General features: G+C 45.7%; 1 protein-coding gene across 2 annotated transcripts in view; it reads left to right on the top strand.

The window, feature by feature from the left end:
• Window positions 1-25,169, top strand: part of ZFHX3 (zinc finger homeobox 3) — a 241,395-nt gene that overhangs the window by 199,779 nt on the left and 16,447 nt on the right. For both annotated transcript variants that reach the window (XM_019654459.1, XM_019654466.1), the window contains exons 6-8: window positions 14,770-14,903; window positions 15,071-15,271; window positions 24,748-24,850. In XM_019654459.1, the coding sequence (XP_019510004.1) occupies window positions 14,770-14,903; window positions 15,071-15,271; window positions 24,748-24,850 (438 nt within the window). The remainder of the gene's footprint in view (window positions 1-14,769; window positions 14,904-15,070; window positions 15,272-24,747; window positions 24,851-25,169) is intronic.

Genomic DNA, 25,169 nt, shown 5'->3' with positions numbered 1-25,169 from the left:
TATGTTTCTCTAGTCCTTACACAAGTTTAGGGCAAGCTTTATTGAGGGTGGTTAAATGAAATCCCATTCAGAGTGTTTATAATTCAGTGGGAATGTGTCTCCACGGTGCCTGTGGACATGCTAGGTGATTGGGAGCCTACGAGGAGACTTAAAATGAGCACCATAAAAATGAATGTCTTTCATAAGGCTCCACGTGCTCATTCATTCATTCAAACAACAGGCCAGACTTAATCTTTATCTCCAAAAGACAAAGACGACACAGAATGAATGAATAACTCAGGGGTGCACCTTGCCAGTTGTGCGGTAGTAAGGAGAGGAGGAAAATTCTTTCCCGGCTCCCATAAATGACCCTCTCTTGACCCGAAGCAGAATTTTGTCTCTATTGTCTGAGTGTGTAATGACAGGCTTTATTAAGGAACTCGGTCGATTTGATCTTGGAATCGATGTCGGTGCCAGCAACCTCTTCTGAACTTTCCTTGGGAGCTTCAGGATTTTATAAAAAGTGTCTGCATTTGTTCCATTGACTCCCTAAATTGAGCTGCTCCTATCTGATGAAACGTGATGGGGAGTGCTCCATCCTGACAAATAAATAGTCATTTCCCAATTTGCACTGTTGATTAGTGGCTGCTTATGAGGCAGAATATTAATATTTCAAGTGCGCCTGGATAACGGGCATTTTCTCAGCTGTCAATTATGCAGTTTGGGGGTTTGTGCAGGAATGGAGAATCTTTACTAAAAATTTGTAGTTATTTTCACATTGGGATGGGACTCCTCATTTCCTTTTTTGGGGTCTGTTGGTAACCCTCTCTGGGCTTTTATTTAGATGGCAGGGCTTTTAGCTGAGTGGCAGCAAGACAAGCAAGACAGTGATTTGAGTTACAGCGGCACCAGTCCCACGGTCCGTGTCTGGGTCCCTCCCATGTGCAGGGCGCTGGGCAGAGTTCCACCAGTCACAGGTTCTGTGAGGTGACAGGTGTCACCTCCAGGGAATGTAACACTCTCGTGGAGATTTCAGGACCGCCCAGTGCTGTCCCTTGGAACTTGCTGTGCTGTAGAAATGTTCTGAGTGTATGCTGTACAGTACAGTAACTACTAGCAAGGTATGTCTCTTGAGGTTAGTACGACATTTTAATGAATTTAAATTTAAATAGCTGCACGTGGCTAGTGGCCACTACACTGGACAGTGCAGCTATCGACACTCAGAACTAACCCTAAGAGAATGCAGTGCAGCTATAACTTCCCAGTTATTATTAAGGCTGCATTAAGCTCTAACTCTGCCAAGCACTGTTCGAGTGCGCTGCACCTGTCCTCCCCAGCAGGCACGCCAGGAATGGCTCTCAGGTTGTGCTGACCCCCACGGCCCGTGGGTTGTCAGGGTCAGTTGCTACTTCATCTGTTTTACCCATTTGTCATCATTTTCTGCATGTGCTATAATGTGAAAAAGAGGTGGGAAGCTTTATATACATTATATACATTATTTCAAGTCTCACTCCATGAAACAGATGCTGTTAAGTGGCCACCCCCCTCTCCCTGCCATTTTACAGATGAGTAAACTGAGTCCTGGAGCAAAAGCAAGTTGCCAGAAGGCATGTGGGCAGGCTCAGTCTGGCATACTCGCTCTGCCACCCACTGCCTTAGAGCGGAGCCCGAGCTCCTACCAGCAGGCTGTACCACCTCTCTGAGAAAGGCATTTTTCAGGCTAATCATTTCATCTAGTTTTCATCTCCCTTCTAAGTATGAGGACTAGTCCCTCCTAAAGCTGAGCAGTGGCAACAGTAATAAGTTCAAGATGGAATGTGCCTTGTGGTAAGTCAGCGTTGTGCTCAGTCTGAAAGCAGGATGGTGAAGTGGTAAGAACTCTCTAGATTTGGAGTCATGCAGCCCACCAGTTAGTGAATGACTTCGGTCAGGGGGCTTAGCCTCTTGGACCCTTGGGTGCCTCACCTGGAAAACGTAGACAAGGGACACCCGCCAGCCCCAGCCTGGGTCCCATGATGGTGAATGGTGGCACATGTACCAGCCCTTGGTCACATCCACTCGAGGCAAGTGGAAGCCCTCCCATGGACCAGTGGAGGGTGCAGGGAGGTTCTGTGAAGCAAAGCCTCTTCCCTAATGCACTGCCATTCCACCGTCCAACTCTGTGGTTTTCTGTTTTGAAACGTGAAAATGGTCCCTTGTTCTCTTTTATCAATGTGGATTTGAAAGTGTGTGTTCTAGATGGAAGAGCCCCCAGTGTCAGCAGCTGAACAATAATTAATGCAGTGATCGTCCAATCAATCATTAATTGCTATAAATTAAGTGATATACAATTAATGTGATGCTTTATCACCAATAATTAGGGGAAAAAATTGAACTCTTGGCAAAGAATCATAGCAAGATGGTTATTTAAATCCTGTAGCTGCCATGGTTTCCAGCCACAGAGCCTTAAGTGGGGTCTAGTTAAGCTAATTTGAGACAAGATGACCAGGGGGTGCTTTAAAAAACAAAACAAAACCAAAGGTGGTGGTGGTGGTGGTGGTGGTGGGGTAGCCTGACTTAAACTAACACCATGATAATGCTTCAGAAACCCCTAAATGATGTCCATGTTTATATATTTGTAAAATTTTGAGTTGGAACTGTAGTTGGAGTGCTGTTTTTCTAGGGGAATGGCCTGAAGGGATTTTATTTTAATAATTTCTTTAAATCCATGATGCTCACCTAACACAGAGCAATTAGTGCAGTGGAGCGTCCCTGATTTGAATCTGCGGAAGATTGCTATTAAAGGAGGTATTAATGGGCTGGCACGGTCTGGGCGACGGTGAGGGAAAGTGTGTTTATGGAATACGGCGCTGGCAGGCATGATTTCAATCGGATTTGACATGTTTAACATAAATGTAGAGTGGGCCGTTCTCGCTGTGTATGAATAATTCCCACAGACCCACTGCCTTTCTAATTACTGAGGTTGAAAAGAGCAGGTCAGGCACATCCTGGTGGAAATCTATTACCAGCCGTCCCCCTATTCTCCCTGTTGTTTACGGCTTTGTATAAATCGGGGTGCCATTGTATGGGGAACTCTGTGCTCGAAATGTAATCTGTGACAGAGAATGGAAGGGAACTAAAAAAAACCCTTTACAAATTGAGTCTGTAAAGACAAAAGACGGTAAGTGCTGAGAGGAAGTGTTACAATGTGTTAGGAAAAGCACTGGGCACCTCTGAGTCAGAAGCCCAGGCAGGGCCTGAGGCCTGACTGCCGCCAGGATTAGCAGCTTGACCTGAGGTCTCTGGACCTCAGTCTCCAGATCTTTAAAATGGCCGTTGGACTAAATGGTTTCCTGCAGTTCCGGAATTTCTCCAAAATAGAATTAGAAGAGGGACAGTTGTACAGTAGTGTAGAATCTCGGAGAGCATTAGTTTCTAAAGTCAGACTGCTGCTAAGTGAAGGGTTCCCCTAGGCTATGGCTAGTTGAGATAGCGGGGGGTCAGAACCTGGGTAGAGTTTCAGTCGGCCCCTGGGGCTCTCCCCATGAAGGACAACACCAAGCCCGCCTTTCTTGGTGGGGCATCAGAGCACCACATTCTCTCGTCTAGTCCTGGGTCACTGGGACCCATCACCAATGTCAGAGCTTAGGGTGATGAGGACATCCATGGAGAAATCTTTGGAGACTCATGGTGGGTGCCTTTGAGTGGTTCCCCATATCCCAGCCCTGCCATTGGCTGGAAGCCAGGCCATTCACCACCACCACACCTCTACAGGAGTCATTCTGGCCTAATTATATGTCCTTCTGGCACTTGGTTCCATTTATCCAGCTCACCCAAAAGTAAATTTCTCTTTGCAGTGGGGGTGCATGTGAGGGAATGCTGGGAGCCTGGCTTGCCTGGCTCCTTTGTGGTTCCCGTTGTTGCCAACGGAAACTGTTTTTGGTTTTACATTTTTGCACACAGATGGGAAATGTGCGGCTATGTCAGCTTTTCCAGAGTCCACTTGTTCCCCTCCCCCACCTCCACTTCCCACCCTTTTTTTTTGGTCCAGGCCACTTTCAGTATAACTTGGCTGCTTAAAGTCACTGCAGGCAGAATTTTGTATCACAATTGAAAACAAGCCATTTGAACTATTTTTATGTAGGGAAGCAAAAATAGATATAGGGTGTGGTACATATCTGGACTTGCCTGAATTCCAGTAACTCAGAGGCCTTGGCTTTGAGAATTTATATGGTAAGTCATAAGGAAGATCGGGACCACATCAACTGAGCAGGTATTTTTTGTGCATATATCTAAGGCAGATACAGGATATGCAAAAAATAAGGAAAATAAGGAGCTCACTTTCTAGGAAGGGGCGTAATAGGAAATTATATAACTATGTCACAGTGTCATGAGAATTATCAAGGGCCATGAAAATGTAGATTAAGGAGCAAATCACTTTTCATCACTATAGAAAATACCTTGTAAGTTGGCATATTATTCTTGGAAAGGGGTCATGTTAATCTTTCTTGCTTTTTCTCAGTTTTAGCTTTTATCCCAATGGGGGAGGTACCTCTGTTATTAGAATCATGGTCATGATTTAAAAAAAAAATGCCATGGTGCCTTTCTCATGGGATATCAGAGCACTTTTGTTTGACTCTCACGATCTTCCTGGGTCCAACATTATTTTCATTGTGCAGGCTAGAGAGTTAAGACTCATAGATGGGAACTCCTGGGTGTCAGACTTGTAACCAAACCCCAGTTTGCCCTCTGGGTCAAGGATATATTCCCTAGATTATAAAGCTAAAGAGCATATAACATGACAGTATTCTCTTACTATATGAAAATTGGAGGAGAAAACTTGAAAATTCTGTTTCTCTAGTTGTCAAACAATTGTCAGCTCTTTATGGTCAGCACTATGTAGCCTTCATTCAATTTTTATTTTTTTTAAATAGGACTTTTCTTTTGGAGCAGTTTTAGGTTTACAACAAAATTTAGAGGGAGGTAGAGATTTCCCGTTATCTTTGGCCACCACACATGCATAGCTTCCCTCATTATCAACATCATTCACAGAAGGGTACTTTTTTTAAACCGATAATGAAGCTACATTGACAGATCATAATCACCTACAGTCCATAGTTTGCCTTAGAGTTCACTCTTAGTGTCGTACATTCTGTGGGTTTGGACAAATGTGTAATGACATGTACCCATCATTATAATATCATAGAGTATTTTCACTGCCCTAAAATCCTCTGTGCTCTGCCTGTTCATCTCTGGCCATCCCCGCATTCATTCATTTTGTAATCTCCAGCACGTAGCAAGTGCTTAATACTGTTTGAATGTTCATCAATTAACTGGCAAAAAAGCATAACCATAAACACTTCCAAGTCCACGTTATTCTACTTCCTGCTTTTTAGACCTCAAGCCCATAGGTTATTAGGACGGCTCCATGTTGATCTATGGAAAAGGCAAATCTGGGTTGTCGGCACTTGTCTTCAAAACCAGGCCTCTCCCCGAACTCGATGGCTCTGTGACCACACGTGGACCTGTATTATTTCCCAGAGATACTTCCAAAAATGAAACCATAGCAACAAACATGAGAGTGCTCGTCCTGCACTGGACTCTGTGGTAGATTTCATACGCCTGATATTCTTGCCTCAGAGAAACCCTGTGAGAACAGTATCTGCTGTTCTCCCATTGACAGACGAGGAAACTGAAAGCGCAGTGTGGTTGAGTAAAATGCTTGAGGTCACGCATCCGGGATCTGAATCAGGTTGTGGCCAGCACTGCAAACCACTGTGCTTTGTGACTTAGCCAGGGGACTGTGCCTTTGTATAGAGAACGTGGCCGCAGAGAACAATGCATGAAACCATCAGTTCTTGAGGAATCCCCAAAGGTGCATGCACTAGAGCACGCCCCACCCCATCACACAGATCATGTGTCCCAGGCCCTCGGAGGGCTTGGAGCAAGCTGAGCGTGGGGGCTCTGTGGAGACTGAGAAACGCTGACTCAGTGTGGGGTTTCCCTGTCTCTGGACGGTATATAATTCCAAGAGGAAGCATTTCCAGTCTTTTTGGTTCCTTTAAACCTACAGGGGAGCGTGGAGAATCACTCCCATTTTCCAGCCTTACAGGGGCCTGAGTGATACCTTTCTATCCAAATACAGATTCTCACACCCTCCTGTCAAACCCGGACAAGCACAAAGAAATCCTTGGGGAAACGTGGGGAAAGTTGATTTGTTAAAGGTCCTGAAAAGTGAAGCTCAGAGCTGTGTCTTGTGCTGGACCCAGATTTTACGTATGTGCTTATTTTCACAAGTTCCAGTTTCACTCTTAAAATTCAGTAAGTATCTTAGGAAACTAGGTTTGGGATGAAGAAAAAACTGGAAGAGTATTGTCATACGCCAATCTCTGGGAGTCTGTGCTGTGTTAGGGCTCAGAGGCCCTAACTATCCTAATTAATGTCTGATTTCCTGGGGGCTGGATGAGCTTCTGTTAATTAACTTCGGCCTGGTTCCAGAGTGACCCACATGGCCCCTTGTTTTGACCTATGTCTTGTACCTCTAGACTTTTTCTTCTGTCTGTTCAAGTGTCTCTAAGGTCCTGTCCGTTCTGGTTTCCTCCAAGTTCATGGTCATCCCAATCCTGTAATTAAGCCAGAGGACAGAGTGACAGTGCAGACCCTGGTGTACCCCCCGACCGTGGCCACCGTCCTCACAGACCAATGTGACCACAGCTGCAGATGGTGTCTGGGCACCACACAGGATGCTTTCTCTGCGAGGAGAAGACAGGACACTTTGGGGTAACTGATATGAGACCAAAGGCAGGCAAGCTGACTTGATGTCTCAAAGGGACAAATCAGGTCTTGGCTCCTTTGGTTCCCAGCTCCTAGCACAAGCTGGGCTCATGGTGGCGGCCCAATGTCTACAACTTATTGAATAGACCGTCAGCCAGTGTTGGTCTAAAAGAGGAAGGGGCTGGGCTGGTGGCTGATTTCACAGGTGGTTCATTCACAAACCTGACCCAGAGGGAGCAAGGTGTCTTGAAACTGAATTGCGGGATGGCCTTGTGGGAGCTCAAGTCAGTATAGTTAAGCAAAGCTGCCTTTTCATGAAATATGCCTATTTCAACAAGGAATCAGTGCAGTCGAGTGATGCCTCTGATGTAGGGCTTAGCACTGTTTTCTCCCCAAAGATGCAGAGCAGGCGACTGGAGCCGCCAGTCAGCATGGGCCCCGCCACTCCACCTTGAGGCTGCGTCCTGGGAAAGCAAGGGCCGCACAGTGGGGCGTGATCCCCCATTCCAAGACTGCTGACTTGTGCACATAGAGGCCAGTGTACATCTCTGCATCCTTCCAGGGCTGAAGCGAAGGGGACCCTGGGCAGGTGTGGCCTGTAGGTGCCAAGACCTGGGAAGCAGGCACTGAAAAGATGCTTCTTCTGCAAAGCGGAAAGTGCCCGGTGGTATTTGCCCTCTTTTCACAGAGGTTCTCTAGGACATATGGAAAGATTGGGCTTCCATAATCAAGGCAGTTTGTCATTATTCTGGACTGACTGCTAGCACAACACGTGGCAGTGATTCCTTCTGGATTTCTTTGAAAATGTATGTGTGCTTGTTTTAGAGTGGGCAGGGTCCCTAAGGGGCAGCCATATTTAATCTTTGGCCTGAGCAGAACAACTTGTAGCTTTGAGAACAGGCCAGGCTTTTGTCCCTGAGTGTAGACAGATGATGAGTATCCTGTTGGCAAGAACCTTTCGAAAGTGGACTGGCAGATCCGCCCACACCTGCTGGGCCACCTCATTTATTCTAGCCCGACCACAAAGTGCTAAGGTGCCTACCAATTACAGAAAGCTTTGACTCTGACAGTGATTCTCAAAGTGCTTGGACCATCGGCATCACCTGGGAACTCCCTAGAAATGCAAATTCTCTTAATCAGACCTATTCTGTGGCGTGGGTCCGGTGAACTCCAGGGGGTTTCTGACCACAGTCGAGTTTGAGAACCTCGGGGCTGTGACCTCTTAGTGACATGTATGAGGTGTGGACATGTAGTTCTTTAACTGGATGGCAAGCCCAGAGCCCCGGTGGGGTGAGAGAGGTGCAGAGCTCTCCTAAAGGCCTGGAAATGCACAGAGGCAGCACAGGTCCAGAGTCTCAGCAGATGTAATTCTGGATAGCAGGACTGGGAGTGGGAGAGAGGTTTGGTGAGAGAAACCAGGTCACAATGAAGGGTGACCAAAGACCTAGAAATCTTTAAACGCTGCTTATAAAGTAACACCTGAGTGAAGGGAACATGGCACCTCTCTGCACTATTCTTGCAACTTCCTGCAAATCTATAATTACTTCCAAATAAAAAGCAGAAAAACAATAATAGCACCACCTAAGAGCTTCTGAAGTTGTGAAGTGCTGGCCAATCTAGTCACGTTTGACTTGGAGGAAAACAACGATTAGCTGATCCCGGAGGACCAGTGACCGTCATCTGTAGCATAACTCTTATCATTTTCTTTGAAATCCTTTATAGAAACAGACATGTCTGATAAGTTGATGAGACCTGTATGTCTTGCTCTATCTAGGCATATTCTTCTACTTTTTGAGTAGGTGGCTGTAGTTCTTTCGAATGCTTTCTAGAGGCACACAGGAGCAGCCTAGGTTGTGAGCACTGAGAATGGGACTGTGTTTTGAATGAAAGGTTCTTTTCCTCACTGGGCTGGACTTGGAGGCAGATTCCACACCTTGCCGGGGAGGGAGAACCCCTGGCTCCATCTTAGAGGGCATGAAGACCATGCCGGCCGGGTGTACCCTGCACGCCTCTGCTTCGCACAAGCTCTGGGCTCCTCCTCGAAACATTTTTAAGTACTTGGTTGGAGGCAGAAGGAGACCCTGTTTGTTTACAGACCAAGTGGGCAGCACAGCGGACCCTTTGAAGGAACTGCTGTTCTCTGTGTTAGGGGAGGAAGCGAATTTAGCCAGATTTCTGGCCACTTCTCAAATTCAGTAGCTCCACAGGAGAGGCGAGTATGAAATCTTAGCCTCTCCGCTGGGGAGGGAATAACAAGCAAATGCCAACAGCAGCTCCACTTTCACCGACCATGTGGAGAGGACTAAGTCCAGAAGCACAGACTTCCCTCTGAGAACAATGCATTTTTGCTGTCGAGAGGGAGGACCAGAAGCTGAGGGAGAAAGGGCTACGGAAAGAGCACACTGCCCCGTTCGTTTCATGACTGTCAGGAGCTGAATGACCATTTTCAGATCTAGTGGAGCTTCTGTGTCTAGTGTGCTGGGGTGGTTATCCCAACTCAGACACTGAGTTTGGAGTGGCGTGAATTTTTTTCTCCTTAGTCAATGGAGATAGATAAAAGATTGCTGTAAATTTCTGGGGCAGGTGGCAAGCTGGTTTACGGAACACAAGGCTTACGGAAAGTAGCATGAATTAATAATCATTTAATTGGCTCCTCCATTATGTTGCTGGTTTGGGAGATGGAAGTTTAGATGGAGGGGCTGTCAGTGGTACTTTAGCTAAGAGTCTGATGGTTCAGAAGTGGGCGTGGCGGCTGCCTTTGGCCTCCCCACAAGGACTGTGTCAGGCTGCATCCCAGACCCTCGGTGGGCTCACCTCGGGGCCCCCAAAAGGAAGAGGGTCAGCACTTTGGTGAGCATTACCTCCACAAGCTCCTCCACCAGGAAGGGAGGGAAGGCAAGGGAGACTTCCCAGCAACGTGGACGGCTTAGCCCATGCCCACCCAGGATCTCCCCATGGAGGGCTCTCCAAAGGGAGAGTAGCCCCTGGCACAGAGTGCACTCCATGCCAACAGCACCCTTGGTGTGTTGAGCGAGGAGAAGATGAATTTCGCTCATGAAACAGAAACAATTTCTACCAGTACTGTTGGTTTTGGAGGGCAGCCAATGTCTTGGCTAATGATTAGAGAAAGCCCCAAATGGGGTACCTTACGGTTTCTTCATTTTCAAATTTTCTTCAGGTTTCTTTTTTCTTGAAGCAGCAACCCCATGTCTTACCTGGCTTCACCACTGTCTAGGCTGTGTCACTATATGAGGAAGGAGGCGTGTGTTGGCATTAGGTCCACTGGCGCTCTATGGCGCTTGCCAGTACAACTCCGAAGGTTTCTGTTGCCAGAATTTCGGTGACTCGGATGTTAGTTTGTTGGTGAGAATTCATGAGAATTCATTCTAGGAAGAGTGACTTTATCAGGTGAAGTTACAAGGGCTGTGTTTCTACCATACTTGGCCACTTTATAAGACCCCTACATTGTACCATTCTTACCGATTCTTTAAAGTAAGTCACTTCCTACCTGCAGGTACCAAGCTTTACTAGGCTTGTTTTAATTATTCTGTATGCTTAGAGCATAATAAAACCATGTCTTGAAAACTGCAAATAAAACCTGCATGAATTCAGATTGACTGTCTTTCCTATTCCCTCTCATTAATATGTCAAGAGGGGTAACTTTTTAAATAAATATTTTAGAGGTTAAATACTCCCCAAATATGCTAAAAACAAAGGATATCTGGAATTTTATGTCTCCATGCATAAGTGATTTTTCCCCCTAGGAAGCCATGCAATGATTACTATGTTTCCCTTTGAAATGAAACTCTTGCCTGGAATATAGAGGAACCTGGGAGAATCATGGAGTCATGAGTCAGGTCTGCCACTCAGTATGTCTTTGTTGGTCGCAGAGGCCAACCCATCACAGCTGAAGGCAAAATGGTGGCTTTCAGCCCAGAAAGCCAAGTTTGAGTTTTCTGTACTCCATAGCAGGGACAGGCCAGACCTTCCTGTGCCTCCTCAGCAAGTTGGACAGGGCAACCATAACTCCTGACAAGTCGAGCAAGTGTTTCTTAACTCCTTATAAAGTTTGCATGGCAGGCAATCCACAGTTCACATCCTATCAGGTTTCGACAGGGGTTTGACCCAGCATTCCGTTGTCACACTATCCCATTCGCCCAGCTTTACAGAGTATGTAATCTATAGTGCATCGCTCACATGATTCCTTGCCACATTTTTATCCTCTTTGAAGTGCCAGGATCCCAGCGTGTTGCCTGTGGAAGATTCATTGGGATTTAACACATATTTTCATAGGATATAGCTGCCAAAATGAGAAAAAAAAGCTTCAACCAGCAAAGCAAAAAATACCACCTGACGTTTTGCACAGTTTGGATCCATATATTAACTTTTTCATGGATAGTTCAATTTAAAGGCTAAACTATTTAATTATAATATTAAAAATAATAGAACTACACGACAAACTTAGAAAATGTCCATGATGCCATCAGCTAAATCCAACAATCATTTCTTCTAGTCTTTTTTTTTTCATGTATATAGCTGTACCATGGTATGACACACTTTTTATTTTTTTCCAATTAAGCTTCTCAAGGACTTTTTCATGTAGCTTCATAGCTATCATTGTTAATGTCGTCTGATACCCAACAAAGTGGCTGTAGCATTATTTACTTAACCAGACCCTGTTGTAAGAGATCTACATTGTTTTCGATTCATTTTGTCATTATTGTGAAAACGCCCACAGGTAGTCATCCTTCAAGTTGTTTGCGTTTTTGTTGCCAGTTTAAACCAAAGGTCCCAAGTACTGTTTAAACTATGTCTTGCCTCAGGAGCGCATCTATTTCCATTTCACTAATGTGATGTCGAAGTGTCCTTAAAGTGATCAGGAATTGATTTTTTTAAACAATGTTTTCTAGACTGTGACCTCTCTGCTAGAGTTCAAGTCAAAGTTTAGAAAAGTCTTCAAAGCAGAAAAACACAGTGCTTCTTCTCTCTTGGTGTTCATACAACCTCATTTACTTATGCCTACCATGTATGTTAGTGACAGAATTGAAGTAGAAATTGATTTTGAGACTTGGGCCCTTCTGAAGTTGTTCAGAGAGAAGCAGCTTGAGAAAACCTCAGGCTCACTGTGGCCTCGACTCAACCTGCATCCAGCATGCTGATGGAGAACTCACACAACTGTCTGCCTGTCTAGAGAAACTGGAGCAAGACTTAGGTACCCTGTCTTGATGGGGATTGACATTTTAATGTTTGAGGTCAAGCCAGGTGGGGGTCTGTCAGCCTAGTTAAGAGAAGGAGCTAGTAAGCTGCCGGTGACTAATGTCCACTTCTAGACAGATCCGATCTAATAAAAATGCATGTCGTCCTGGGTAGACGGGAGATGGACCCCAGAAGTTACTATGCCAGAGGATGTAGTCATTCATGTTACGTAGCAGGGCTGTTGTGTTACTGCGGAAAAAGATAAATGAGGGAGTGATTTTATTTTTTAAAACACTTTATAAGGACTCCTGAGCTCGAGCTCACAAAGGAAGCTTTAGAATTCCACAGCAGTTTTGCGAGTTATAAAAAAAAAGAAAAGGTAATAAAAGTTCCCCCCTCCATGCCGGGGGAAGAATAGTGAATTCCAAGACCAGAATTCTCACCTCTGCAACCTCTTCACAATTCATCTCGTGTTCAGCATTGAAGGAAGAGGATGGACTCTTTGGTCCTGTGAGGAAGCTAATGCCTCCCTGGGTTACACTGTGTGTGCTTTTCCAAGTGAGTGAGATGAGTTGGGTGGTGTCAGCCTCGGTGCCCATTCATTCACACAGCCGAGCAACTGCACGATTGACAGTCATTCTGAAGGGGGGCGGCAGGCAGGTTTACAAGGTAATGTCACGGTCCTGTAAAAGCAAGTGTTGTTTCGAGTCAGGCGGACTAACGAAAGGACGGGTGGGTGTCCCAAATACAATCTCTGTGTTGGTGTGCCTCTCGCGGGAGGAGGAGCAGAGAGCACGCTTTCCATGCTTTAGGCCCTGGGCCTGACCCAGTGCATGCAGGTGGGAGGTGGAAATAGGGCAGGTGAAGAGATGGCTGTGAGAAACAAGCATCCAAAGATACCAGCTAATGAGCGCCGCTACCCACCCCACACATAGAAGACAACCAGTAAGCAAAAAGGAAAAAGTGATGGAGAATAAGGCACCTCCTGGGGGCAGGGGAAACTTAAGTCCCTGAAACATTAGTTAACGGCTCCTAAGATGGAAGTGTTCAGGCCGGGCCTGTCACACTGTGAAGTCTAAACCCTGGGACACGAGGCTCCACAGGACCAGGTCTGCGGGCGGCCAGGAGATGGGAAGTGGGCCGTGGGGGAACTGGTCTAGAATGTTACAGCACCTAGTTAATCGGCAGCCAGTCCATCACATTAAATATCCAGCCGTCATATATTACCTTTCAAGTGAAAATGAATAACTCCCATTAAGAGCAAAATGGGTTTGAAGTCGATTCGAGACAGATTAAAGCACTGTTATGAATGTGTGTGTTGGGAGGAGGAGAGGTCTGTGTGTAATATGCTTGTCCTTGTACTTTTTAAATAATAGATGTCCTACAAACTTATGTAGACCAGGTTACCAAGATACTGGGGTTAAAGGTCACAAGATGTGCATTCAGGGAAGAGCGTCAACTTCCTGGAATATTTTCTGCATTTAGCAATTTTTTTTCAAAATTATTTTGTGGCCTAATAATTTTAATGAATAAAATTGATTTTCTAAACTTGTTTATTAAAGCACACATCTATAATGAGAGCATCTTGGTATCCACATCAGAACCAATTTCAAAGCTGAGAGTAAAGTGGAAACGTGAGCCAGGTAACTAGACTGGGTGGGTGAGACAGAAAGTAGTTTGGCCAAAGAGTAAATATTAAGCTTTCTAAACCAGTGACCTCGATGCTAAGTCAAATCATTTTCCAGTAAGGGCAGTGGGCATAAATTTTCTCTCTACCATCTTCAGGATTTTTTTTTTCCTTATTGCTTATAGCAAATTTCTAAAAAATGGAGTCCCGTGTCCAAAACAAGTGAGAGAGCCAACCCTAGATACTGAGCAGGTTTGGGAAAGACTAAATCCAACGGTGTTGAGACTTGTTTACAGTGGGGGAGCCCTGCTCTGTCCTGGTTAAACCCCGAGCTCTGCTGCTTTCTCATCCAGGTCTTCCAGGGCCCTTTCCACACTGCAGAGGACTTCTACCAATACGTCAGCACCCAGTGTTTGCTACTGTAGTCTCATGTGACTCCTCATTAATTAGTGTTTTGGTTTTTTGGTGGAGTGGAGTGCAGAGGGCATGGTTTGTGCAAGCAGATAGGAAACATACCTGCATATCACTCACTTAGAGTAAACTTTTGTGTCTGGAGCTTTGGCTAGATTATTAAGTTAGATTCACGCCTTGCCTCATTCTACTCTTCAATTCCCAAGCTCCTCCCCAAAAGCAAGTTACGGAACCCACACTCGTTTGTATGCAGATATCTGTGTGACCCTTTCTCAGGTCACATTTATCATGTCTCCTGCAATGTGTGGTGCTGTGATTCCAAGGGCTGGACAGTAAAGTCGGGGCACATAGTTTGTCACATCTGTGGAAACAGAGTGTGTCTGGCAGTCAGGCTGACTAGTGGTTGGTGAAGCACTTGGTGAGAGTCTCTCCCACCCACCCTCAGCCCTCACATCCCCCCAAGCAACCGGATTGTGTCTTGATTATGGGGGAGGGGGGAGTCAGAATAGACTGAATTTAGCTTAATCCAGCTCAGCCTTGGAGTCCGTTTCCTTACCTTCCTTTCTTAGTGTTCAATAGTTAAAGTAGTGATAGAAAATTCATGGGCGGGGAGGGGGGGAAAGAAACACTTGCTTCTTTTCCAACATGCTCAGTAAGTTGGTCCGGATGCTCATCCTGCCTGAATTTGGGTGTTTCAAGACAATCCTGTGCTATAAATTGAATGTTGACTGTCACCCGGCACGCGCCCTGTGGGAGCCAGCCTGGTCTAGCTGCTGTACCGCATCTTCTGCTTCTTCCTCCAGCATCGTCCAGCCAAGCAGAAAAGGAGCTGACAGATTCTCCTGCAACCTCCAAACGCATCTCCTTCCCAGGTAGCTCGGAGTCTCCTCTCTCTTCGAAGAGACCAAAAACATCGGAAGAGACCAAAGCGGAGCAGGTGAGGCGGGGAGGGGCCTGACCTGCTGCTGGGGATGGGGGGGGGGTCATGTTTCAGGTGCCGGTGGGGACTGAGTTCGCGGGCTGACAGACGGACGGGCTTGGGGTGGGCATGGTCGCTGGTGGGAACTGCAGATTCAGCCAGAGGGCTGGGTGTGTCCCCTACAGATGTACCAGTGTCCCTACTGCAAGTACAGCAGCGCGGACGTGAACCGGCTGCGCGTGCACGCCATGACACAGCACTCGGTGCAGCCCTTGCTGCGCTGCCCGCTGTGCCAGGACATGCTCAGCAACAAGACCCACCTGCAGCTGCACCTCACACACCTGCACAGCGTGGCACCCGACTGCGTGGACAAGCTCATTATGACGGTAAGAGCCAGCCGCAGGGCCCCAATAACTTGGACAGGATACCGCGGTGTTGGATGAGAAAGCCAGTGTAGAGCTGGAAATGTCAGCATTGGGCCTGGTCCTGTGACCTTTGTCCTGCCTTGGACTTGGCATGGCCGTGGCCCAAAGAGATGGATCTGTGTGATTCTCATCCTTCCCTTGTCATCCTCACCCTGAAGGATGCGGAGGCCTCGAGTAGCTCAGCTTTTATGTGAAGAGACTGTGGTTGTTAAGATTCCCCAAACTTGCACTGAGCAGGTCATGCTCTGCTCTCCTATTCCATCCCCACAAGAGTCTGACACGTTTTCATTAACAGCTGAGGAAACTGAGGCTCAGAGAAGCTAACTGACTTGATGGCACTTGTAAGGTGGAGTTGAGAGGTGATCTCACATTTCCCACCTCTAGCAGTGTAGCCCTGTAACGTGGGCATCTCTCGAGTGGACACTTTCATTCTCAGAGCAGGAAAGTGGTCAGTTGTAAAGTGCGTGTTGATTCTTGAATGAGGGCTTTGCATTTTGAACCTGGGTTTGAAAGCATGGCTCCAAGTGGCTTCTGTAAACATGGTCCAAAAGGTTAGGATAAAGATTTAAATCTAATTGTAATGTGAAAACTTTCCAAAGTACCACAGGTGACACTAATGGCCTACTTTCTGTCTGTGCTGGGGCTGCTATGCAAGCCCTTTCCTGATCACTAGAGGAAAAACCACCAAAAAGAAATAAGTCTCTAGCTTATTTCAACAGTGGAAATGATGGGAATTTAATATGATTGCCTTTTCGTGTGAAGGTTCCCAGAGAGGTAGTCTGTTCAGAATTGCATGGTACAACGGTGTAGGACACAGACATACAACCTCTAGGCATTTCCCGTTCCATTTGGTTACACAAAATTAACAAATAATGTGAGGTTCAGCTGTGAGGAACATATCATTGATGATGCATCAAGAGAACTTTAGCAGCCAATGGGAAACTCAGAGGTGACCTAGCATGAGTTTCATTTCAGCGTTCTAAGTATAAATTCACTTTCCATGGGTATTTTCAAATAGTGAAAATTAGTATTTTCAAATGGTGAAATGAACATTGTTGAAAGTTTCTCTGTAAGTGGAAACCACCTTCTGTGCGTGGGTGGCTTTCTGTAGGTGTTATTAGTACAAATTTCCTTGGCATTCTCACCAGCCTTGGAAATAACTTAACAAGTGGGATTTTCTCAGGCCTCATCACACTTCCCAGTGATGGCCTGGAACCATGGGAGCTTAAAGGTACAGAAAGAGATGTGGGGAAAAAAGCATTTTCAATACCTAATTACATTTTCCTTTTGTTGAGGTAATTCTTTTTCTTGTTTATAAATCTGGTCTAGGATGTGGGCCTATGGTAATCTGTATGACAGTTTCTTTTATACATCTCTAGGGAACTAGAGTATAAATTATATTTCAAGTATCCATTTTTAGAACAGCAGTAATAGCAAGGTACATTTCAGGTAGTGAGTCTGGTGGTCATTGTGAATCTTCATTGACCAACAGTCTTCAAGGGCGGGATGTTACTGCTGTGTTTGCTTAGGTCCCAATTCCTGAGATATGTGAGGTGTTACTAACTAGCACCTTCTCAAAGCAGTAACTCTAGACCTTTCTGGAGACCGAAGAAAAAGATTCAGTAGCCTTCCTGGGTTATTGTGTGTACACTAAAGTTTGACAACCACTGTTAAGACCTCCATCAGGTATTATGCATATAGAAAATTGTGCAGTGCCAGGGAGCATACGGATACCCTAAAATTCATCCGGGGAACCGGTTAATAAAGCCTGTCCTAGAAGAATCCTGACAACATAATTCTGTAGGAGACACATGCTCCCTAAAGGGGCTGTTCGTGGCACCCTGTACAGAATCCCCTGTGCACCTCATTTTCCCAGAGCAGACAAAGGAGATGTTTTCTAGACATGTCTGAAAAGTGTATAGATTGTGGGAAATATGCTGATTATAGGGAGTTGATTTACTAGAAAACTAGAAATTTACTAGAAATTTAAGAGAAAGTTAATGGATTCAGAAATAAAGTTGAAGTTGTGGGGAAAGTAGCAATATAAGGGTTTTAACTCTTGAAGGTGTATGTAAGGATGACTTGGGTATTCTCTCTTGGCGTGAGGAGGAGGAGTTATTGCATGGCTGTCAGTATTGCATTGGTTTTTCAAGTTATGAGGATGGTTTGAATTGAGCTAAATGAAGCATCTCCACCTTGATCCTTCAGTTCAGTAGGAAAAGATGAACAACCGCAGCTAGAGGGGAATTTGTGGCCATATCGTAAGGTGAACCCAGAATCCTGCTGGAGGCCTAGATCTTGGTCGCTGCCCTGATGCATCAAAACAGATGCCACTTCCTTCCTCTGAAAAGTTTGGTGTTAAAACAGAATTTGCATTTGTTTTACAACTAAGTGATTATAATGAACTTTGTGGTCAAAATCATGCCCCAGGATATTTTACGGTAATCTTATTAGAAAATTGACCATAGGGAAGTAAGTATCGGCTAGGCTTTCTGACCATAAATCTGTTTGTTCCTGGCCAGCTGGGGCAGGAAAATCTGAAAACAGCATGAAGAGAAATGCCCCTCAGATCACAGCTCCGTTTTCTAAACTGTGTCATTAAGGAATGGCCAGCACACACCCTCCAACAGGAGAAAGTTATGTTGGCTTTGTCCCTGAGTGGCTAGGATGAACAGAGTGAGACGAGTGAGTCTTCTTCCTTGCCCAGTGGTTTGACTGAGTTTGCTGCCTGGGACCGCAGAATAGGAAAAGCTGGCAAAACTCCACCAAATGGACAGTTCCTGGCAGACGTGGGGTGTGTTCAGGGTATCTAAAGCTATAAATTCTGGTAAATATTTTTTGCTGTCTGGGTCCAAGGTCTTAGGACCTGGTTTGAAATTGGGTTTCAGCCCCTCTAAAAGTAAATTCCACCCTGATAAATGGAAATAGATTACTTTCTACACAATGTCTTTCCGTTCAGTTGTAAATGGAGAGTGTTTTGAGGAGGCTTCATTTAATAATACCTTATCAGACAGCTTTCAGGAACCTGCAGTGTCTAATATGTCTGTTGCTATGGTAACAGCTGCTTGCTTATGCTCTGCATCTCATATCTGTGTCTTCCATGGGCCCCCTTCTTTTTACCAATGAAGGGGCTTGAAAAATATTCTCCACCGGGAACAATTGCAGCTCTGGCCCTCCGCTGTGGAAACTGCACCCACAGCACTTCATTCTGCTTGGCCTCCTGGAAACCGAGCTCCAAAGGGTATCTTTACACAAGGCATATGAAAGAAAGCAATCTATAAAGCTTAAGGGTGATGAGACAAGTGCCCCTCCAGACCTGACTGAGCGGTCTGTTCCACACAACTCTCACCTGTTTACAGAGAACTTGGAGATTTCAGGTTGGTGGGGAGGACAGAGGAGCTGCTGCTCTGGGCCCTCCTTCTCCCACTCTTTCGGAGAAGGAAGGTCGAGGGCATGGGGATGTGGTTCTTAGCCCTACATGAGAATGGGAAAGACCACCTACCATGCATTTCAGTACTCTTAAATTATTCGAATTGACCACTATCTCTCTAAGTGACAGGACACACCACCGGGATCCTGGAGCATTAAGATAGGGACATTGTCTTTGTTCTTTGATCACTTAACAAACTGTGACCTCACAATGGAGACGGGGACTGGCTCCTGAGCAGCCCAGGGACACTTTTCTCTAGCCCTTCGTCTTCTCTCCCTTTGATAGTTTTAATTATTCTGTATTTTTGTGCATGCAGAGATTTCCCTTCTCTGCTCCTGGCCCTGCACTGCCTGCAGTTCTCTCTCTCTGGAGCAATAGTTTGTCTCCTGTGATTTTTTTCAGGCAGTATCTATGTTTTTCTGGGCTCGTTGTGTGCCTGTGCCTCGATGAGCCTCTGGGACAGAGGCCGTCGGCACCCCCCCTCCACCCCCCCCCACACACACATACACACACTGGGGCTCTCCGGTGGCCACTGGCCCTGGGGCTGTCTCACCCGCCTGGCTACCAGCTCTTTCACTTTGTCTCCATCTCAGAGGAAGGTAATGAAAATAATCGGGCTTCATTAATTCCAAGCCCTGTGAGATGATAGCCATTTGGAGCCTGTTTGCCAATTAGATGGTCTAAATTAGAAGTGACCTTGGTATACTGCCACTGCTTGCCTCTCTGAGTCTAATGAAGCTCTTCTCTCCAATTCATTCTCCTCAGTGTTCTCTCTCTGTCTCTCTCTCTCTGAACTGTTCATGCATTTCCTGTTCTCCTACCCACTTCCTTTTTCAGTCTTTCTCATTCTTAGTTTTAAAATCTGGCTCATGGTCACATTTGTTTCTGGCCCTTGTTAACGTGGGCCTTCAGGTTTCCTCATGGGTTTTATGTTTAAAAAAAAAAAAAAGGACAGACAACCACATAGAAGACATTTTAGAGAGGAAACGAGATAAAGAGAAACTAGGCCCTGTAGACTCTGTGGTCCAGTGTCCAGCCTGGCACATCTGGAAGGTAGTGAAGGAACGGAAAAAACCTCAGAAGCTCTCCTGCCAAGAGGTGCCCTAGTCTGCTGGCTGCGTTAGTGCAGAGACCACTAGCAGGCCCCAGCGGCCATCTAGGTGCAGGAGAGGAAGTGAGCCACTGACTGGAGTGATCGGCTCTAGATGCACCACTAGCTAGAATGCTCAGCTCTGGAAGCAGGTGGGTTTTACCTTCATGCTTAAAATTTTCTAACAGAACCAATACCTCCTCACAAGGATGTAGAGACTGGCCAGGTCTGTGCCGGGAAGGCCTGTGTCCGAGGCTGTCCCTCTTTTTCCCCTGTCTCTGAGGTTCTTCGTTCTGTTGATTTTCACTGAAAAGTGAAGGATTTGAGGCTCCTTCGGGAGTCTAGGTTTTGGCAAGTCTATACTCTTACTTGAAAAAGTGAGCCTTTCAGAAAGAAGCCCCACTTAGGCAAACAATGCCTAAACTGTAGGGATGAGGGTCTCAGAGAAACCAGGTTCAACATTTTTTCTAAGAAAATAGCTTGGCTTTTCCAGCCTGTGGAACTGGTTGGTTGCATTGATCTAACCTCAGTCAGGGTGGCCTTCAGAACTGAATTTGCATGAACAGGCCCATAAGAACTTGGCAAAATACACGCCATGGTTGGTCAGGGTGTTGTGTTTGGCCATTCCACATCCATGACCTGGAGAAAGCACGGAGGGTGCAGTGCTCCTTATAATCCCAGCTTCTTCTGCCAAGGAAGAGTCAACATTGGCGGCCCCTACCAAATGTCAGAGTGGGTACCAGGCCCACAGTGAAGACTCTGGGTTGTATAAGGTGTGTCCTTGGGGCTTCAGGGTCCACTCACCTCAGAAATTTGGAAGGCATTAAATCATAGTCATAAATATAATGGTGAACTGAACAAGAGGTAGGCACTAGTTCTTTGTGAACCCATGTCACCTCTCCTAGTAGTCAAGAGCAATCAACTTGAGTCATGGATTTCCCTCCAGGGAGCCTGTGATTCCCCAAAATGACCTGCAGTAGTCTGTGTGTGACAGTATTTTTCTAGGAGCCTTTGGCTTTGCTTGGATGGTCTAGGGAGTGTATGATCTCCGAAAGGTCAGTGCTCTGGAGTGTGAGCATCTGGGGCACAGGGACCATGTCTTCCTCTCACAAGCAGGCAGCACGGGGATCTGAACAGTGTTTACTGAGTGATGGTTAGTGAATGGAAGAGCAGAGTCACCTGAGGCCCTTCCTTCTCAACAACTAAATTGCTCTGGCATTGCGAAGTGTGAGGATTTGGAGCATCGGTGTGGAACTCTTCTATTTCTGTTATATATGAGAATTGCTTAATCTTGAAGAGGTTCAGCGTCAGAGCAGAACTCCATGTTTCCCTTGGTATTTATGAGACGTGTTTACTTCTTAGGAAGAGGAGAGTCACTATTGGTTTTTCAAACTTTCAGCACCCCAGCTCAGATAATGGTTTCATCCTGCATTCCTATCACCACTGCACAGGCTAGAAGGCATGTAGTTGGCCTGGCTCAGAAGGGTGGAAGGAACACATGTGGTATCTAGCAGATTACCATGGAACTGCCCTTTGCATGGTCAAGGCCAGTCTTGAGAACCCATATTCTGAGAAGCTATGGCTCTCATCAATTGAAAGAGAGAAAAGCTTTGTTTTACTTTTCGTTAAAAGCCTATTTTAATAGTCTTAGGCTCCCTCTATACATTAAAGGGTAGAATATGGGGGACATAATTTAACATAGTCAATGTTTATCAGTATACAGATTAGAATTAATCAACATGGTGTAGGTGTTTGGACTGATTGTGTACTGTTATCCAGCCAAACCTAAAACTTTGTGTTTGGCTTGAGTCTGTGGATGGGGTAGGGGAGTAGGCAGAGGGAGAAAGGGGAGGGGGACAGGTGTGTGTGCGCACACATGTTGTCTGTGCAGGGAGGCTGGTGGTGGGGTCCAGTTATTTGAGAGCCTCTGAGGCTTGTGCATATTCGGGATGGTTCAGGTCATGCTGTGGCTGGGTTTTGTCCTCTGAAAAACCGACATGCTCCAGTGCTCCTTGCGAAAGGAAGGTCTACAGAACAGTACTCAGCACAGCTGAATGACTTTCTTTCTCACTGACTTTCGGCTGCCCATCAAAGACTGTGGCTGGGGTAGTCTGAACCTCCCACACAGCTTGGGTAGCCAGATATGATTGGAAAATAAGGGGGGTGCCAAGGCAAATGTTGAAGGAACTCGTCTTTGGCCAATTCAGTGAGTAGAATGCCTCGGTGAGCTGTTGGCAGGACTAGATTTGTGAAAAGCATGCAAACTTTGAGTGCAAAAAGCTGGTAGCAGAGAGAGGAATGGACACAGGCACGGGAACATTAGTGTGTGAGAGCTGACATGGGGTCTGCCATTCTCAACCTCTCCGTTCAGACACGTGTCCAGGCAGACCCCAGCGGAGTTCTAGAGCCTTAGAATCCCCTTTAGGGATGTTCCTTTTTGCCTCCTGGGAATTTGTTGCCTTTTAAATTTTTATATACCAAGCCTTTTTCCTTCTCAGGGAGAGGCTGGGTACACGATAGATGTGAAGATACAGGTAGATAAAAGTAATTACTTAAACACATACGGGGCAAGGCGTCCAGGTTTGGAGGCCCAGATTAAGATGCAGAGGAGCACGTGAGGTTGATGATTATATTTCGGGGAGAGTTAATTGATGGAAGGTGAAGGCAGACAAAGAACCGCTGCGTGCTGCCTTCTTGAATCCCAATCAGGAATTATGATTAAAGTCGCGGCGAGACAACGGAGGGCTGATGAATTGGTGTCTTTTTTTTTTCTTTTTTGCCGTCATTCACACTTGATTGACTTCAACCTTTCAAGTGCAAAAGTCTCTCTTTTCCATTATTATTCATAGCCATCTGAGTTTTTCTAATTAAAGTGTATGAAAACAATTACTGATCCGTCGTACTGAGTCTGTTAGAGGGGATGTCTGCCTTACTGTAATGCGTATAAAAAGCCCACAGTTTTCTATAATGATGTGCAGCTGAGGTGTTAGATAATTTTATTCTTTTTTACTCTGTAGGGCTTTTTTTTTTATTTCTCATGATTCATTTTTCATAATTCCGAAAGATCCCAAGAAAGGACTGATCTTGCAGCTACAACCGAGAAGGGAGATGGGGGGGAGTCTTTTTTCCTTTCCCTTTTTCCCCCTCTTGCCCCCAACCTTGTGCTCCCCCTTGGCTGAGGACTATAAATTAATCGGTGACCTTTCACTTCTTGGATTCCCGCTGGACTCCCCAACCATACCAGTCAGAAATGCTTTCTGTTAGAAAGAAAATAGATGGAATGAGTTTGGCAACCTCCGTTCCATTCCTAACGATTCATCAACAGCTAGTTGTAACCAGCTGCCAACAAGCTTTGTGTGAGGGTGCAGGTGTCTGTGTGAGCAGGAATTCTGTCACACATGTTCACCTGCCATGCACCTGTTCTTGGTAAACACAGGGTTTCTCAGAACTCCTCTCTGTGTGCCTGTTGCTTAATTTTTGCACCTATTGGCATCTGGGTTGCTGAAATTCTCATATCCCTAAATATGTGGGGGAGTTACCTTTCTGGTGTTTATGGGGACAGTTGTCTAGGTTTCCTCTCACAGTCAAGCCTATCACTGATGAGTCTAGTAACATGTCAGCAGCTATTTTGAGCAAGGCCAGGATCTTCAAACCATTCAAATTTAATAATTTATATAAAATATTTAATTTTTGAACAGTAACCCTGGGCGTTCCAGTTGTTGCAAGTGCAGATATTATCATGATATTCACGTTGTTGTTGATGGGAAAATAAGGCCTCCGACTAGGGCTGGGCACCGTGTAGAAAGATCGGTGGTGTCTGTAGTTTCTGTTCCTGTAACCTCTAGGTCAGTTCATTTCTCAGGCTGTCATCAAACAGGAGATGATTTCTGATTCATTTGGGAATAGTATCATCAACTACCTTCCCACCCTACAGCAGGCAAAGGGATATTGCTTCTTTTTAAACAAAGAGCCTTTTATCCCGACATTGGATATTGAGGGCTGCTTATCACATTAATGTCGGGCAAATGATAAGTTGTTTGGACGAGCTTCTGGCCAGATGGCAGGGAAGCCTAGAGAAATGTCTGAGGATCTGACCTAAAAGGACAGCACTTTTGGTCCAGGCTGATTCTGGAGTTGCTCTGTTAGGAAACAATGCCATGGTCAGAGTGGGGCTACCCTGTTGCAGGATGCTGTGCGGGCACCCTCTGTGGCTGGGACACCAGCCAGAGGTTCCTCCTGATGCTCTGTATCTTGGGCAGAGACCCCAGAAGAAATCCTAGCTTAAGTAGAGTCAAAAGAAATGCTCGTTTACACTTGATCTCAGCTTGTAAAGGGTTACAAAATGTTGTTTCCTGGAAAATCTGCCAATGTGTCTGCGTGTCCTTAGCCTTCCTTTGTTCTCTTCTCTTCTTCTTACCCTTTCCTTTGCTCTTATTCGCCTCCTCTTCTTGCCTGAATACATTTTGAAAACAGTACTACAATGCTCCCTGCTTCAAGATTACAGTGTACTTTACTAGGTATGATTTAATTAGGGCCCTTATTATGTTTTCAGCAGCTTAAGGTGGGCCTTTCAACTTATCTACCTAATTGGTTGCACAAGAAGTTTCACAGCCCATGACAAAACATTGTCAGTGATCAAAGTCAAAATTCTGCATAAAGGAAAAATATTAATAATGAGATTATTCTTCAAGTGTGCACTGCTAATTATGTCCAGAATGTAACCGTAGAAACACTTTTGACTGATGTGAGCTTTGTCTAATAAACATGAATCTTCAGTGAGCTATGAAAAGTGACACCTCCAGCTTTGCACTGGTGAAGGCTAATTTTGCTTATTAAATAATTTTTACACATTTCCCTATTTTGTGTCTCTTGCCTCTCCATTTGACTCTCCTTGTTTCTCTGCCTCTTCCTCCTCAGGTGACCACCCCTGAGATGGTGATGCCCAGCAGCATGTTTCTCCCAGCGGCTGTTCCAGATCGAGATGGGGGCTCCAATGTGGAGGAGACAGGAAAGCAGCCTGGTTAGTGTCATTATTCTTGACCCCTGTGAATGGAAACAAAATGAAACGTTGGGCCAGAATTTTCACAGAGCGAGGGTGCCAAGACTCCTATACAGTATTCCTAAGCTGAGCGTAACTGAGCAAGAGATGAGGGGCACCGTCGTAGCTGCTTTATACCTTGGTTCTTGGCTTGTACTTGTATACTCTTCATATGGTTTAAAGTGAGAGAAAATCAGGTGAGAACCAGAGGGATTTTGGTGTTCACATGTCCCCTTAGGGAATGAATGACCAAAGTCAGTCAGCAGACCCATAACTCACCATCCTAAGCTGTTAAACACGC

The sequence above is a fragment of the Hipposideros armiger genome, unplaced genomic scaffold (genome assembly GCF_001890085.2).
Source record: "Hipposideros armiger isolate ML-2016 unplaced genomic scaffold, ASM189008v1 scaffold_9, whole genome shotgun sequence".
Classification (NCBI taxonomy): Eukaryota; Metazoa; Chordata; class Mammalia; order Chiroptera; family Hipposideridae; genus Hipposideros; species Hipposideros armiger.
This window is presented reverse-complemented; position numbering and strand designations above follow the sequence as displayed.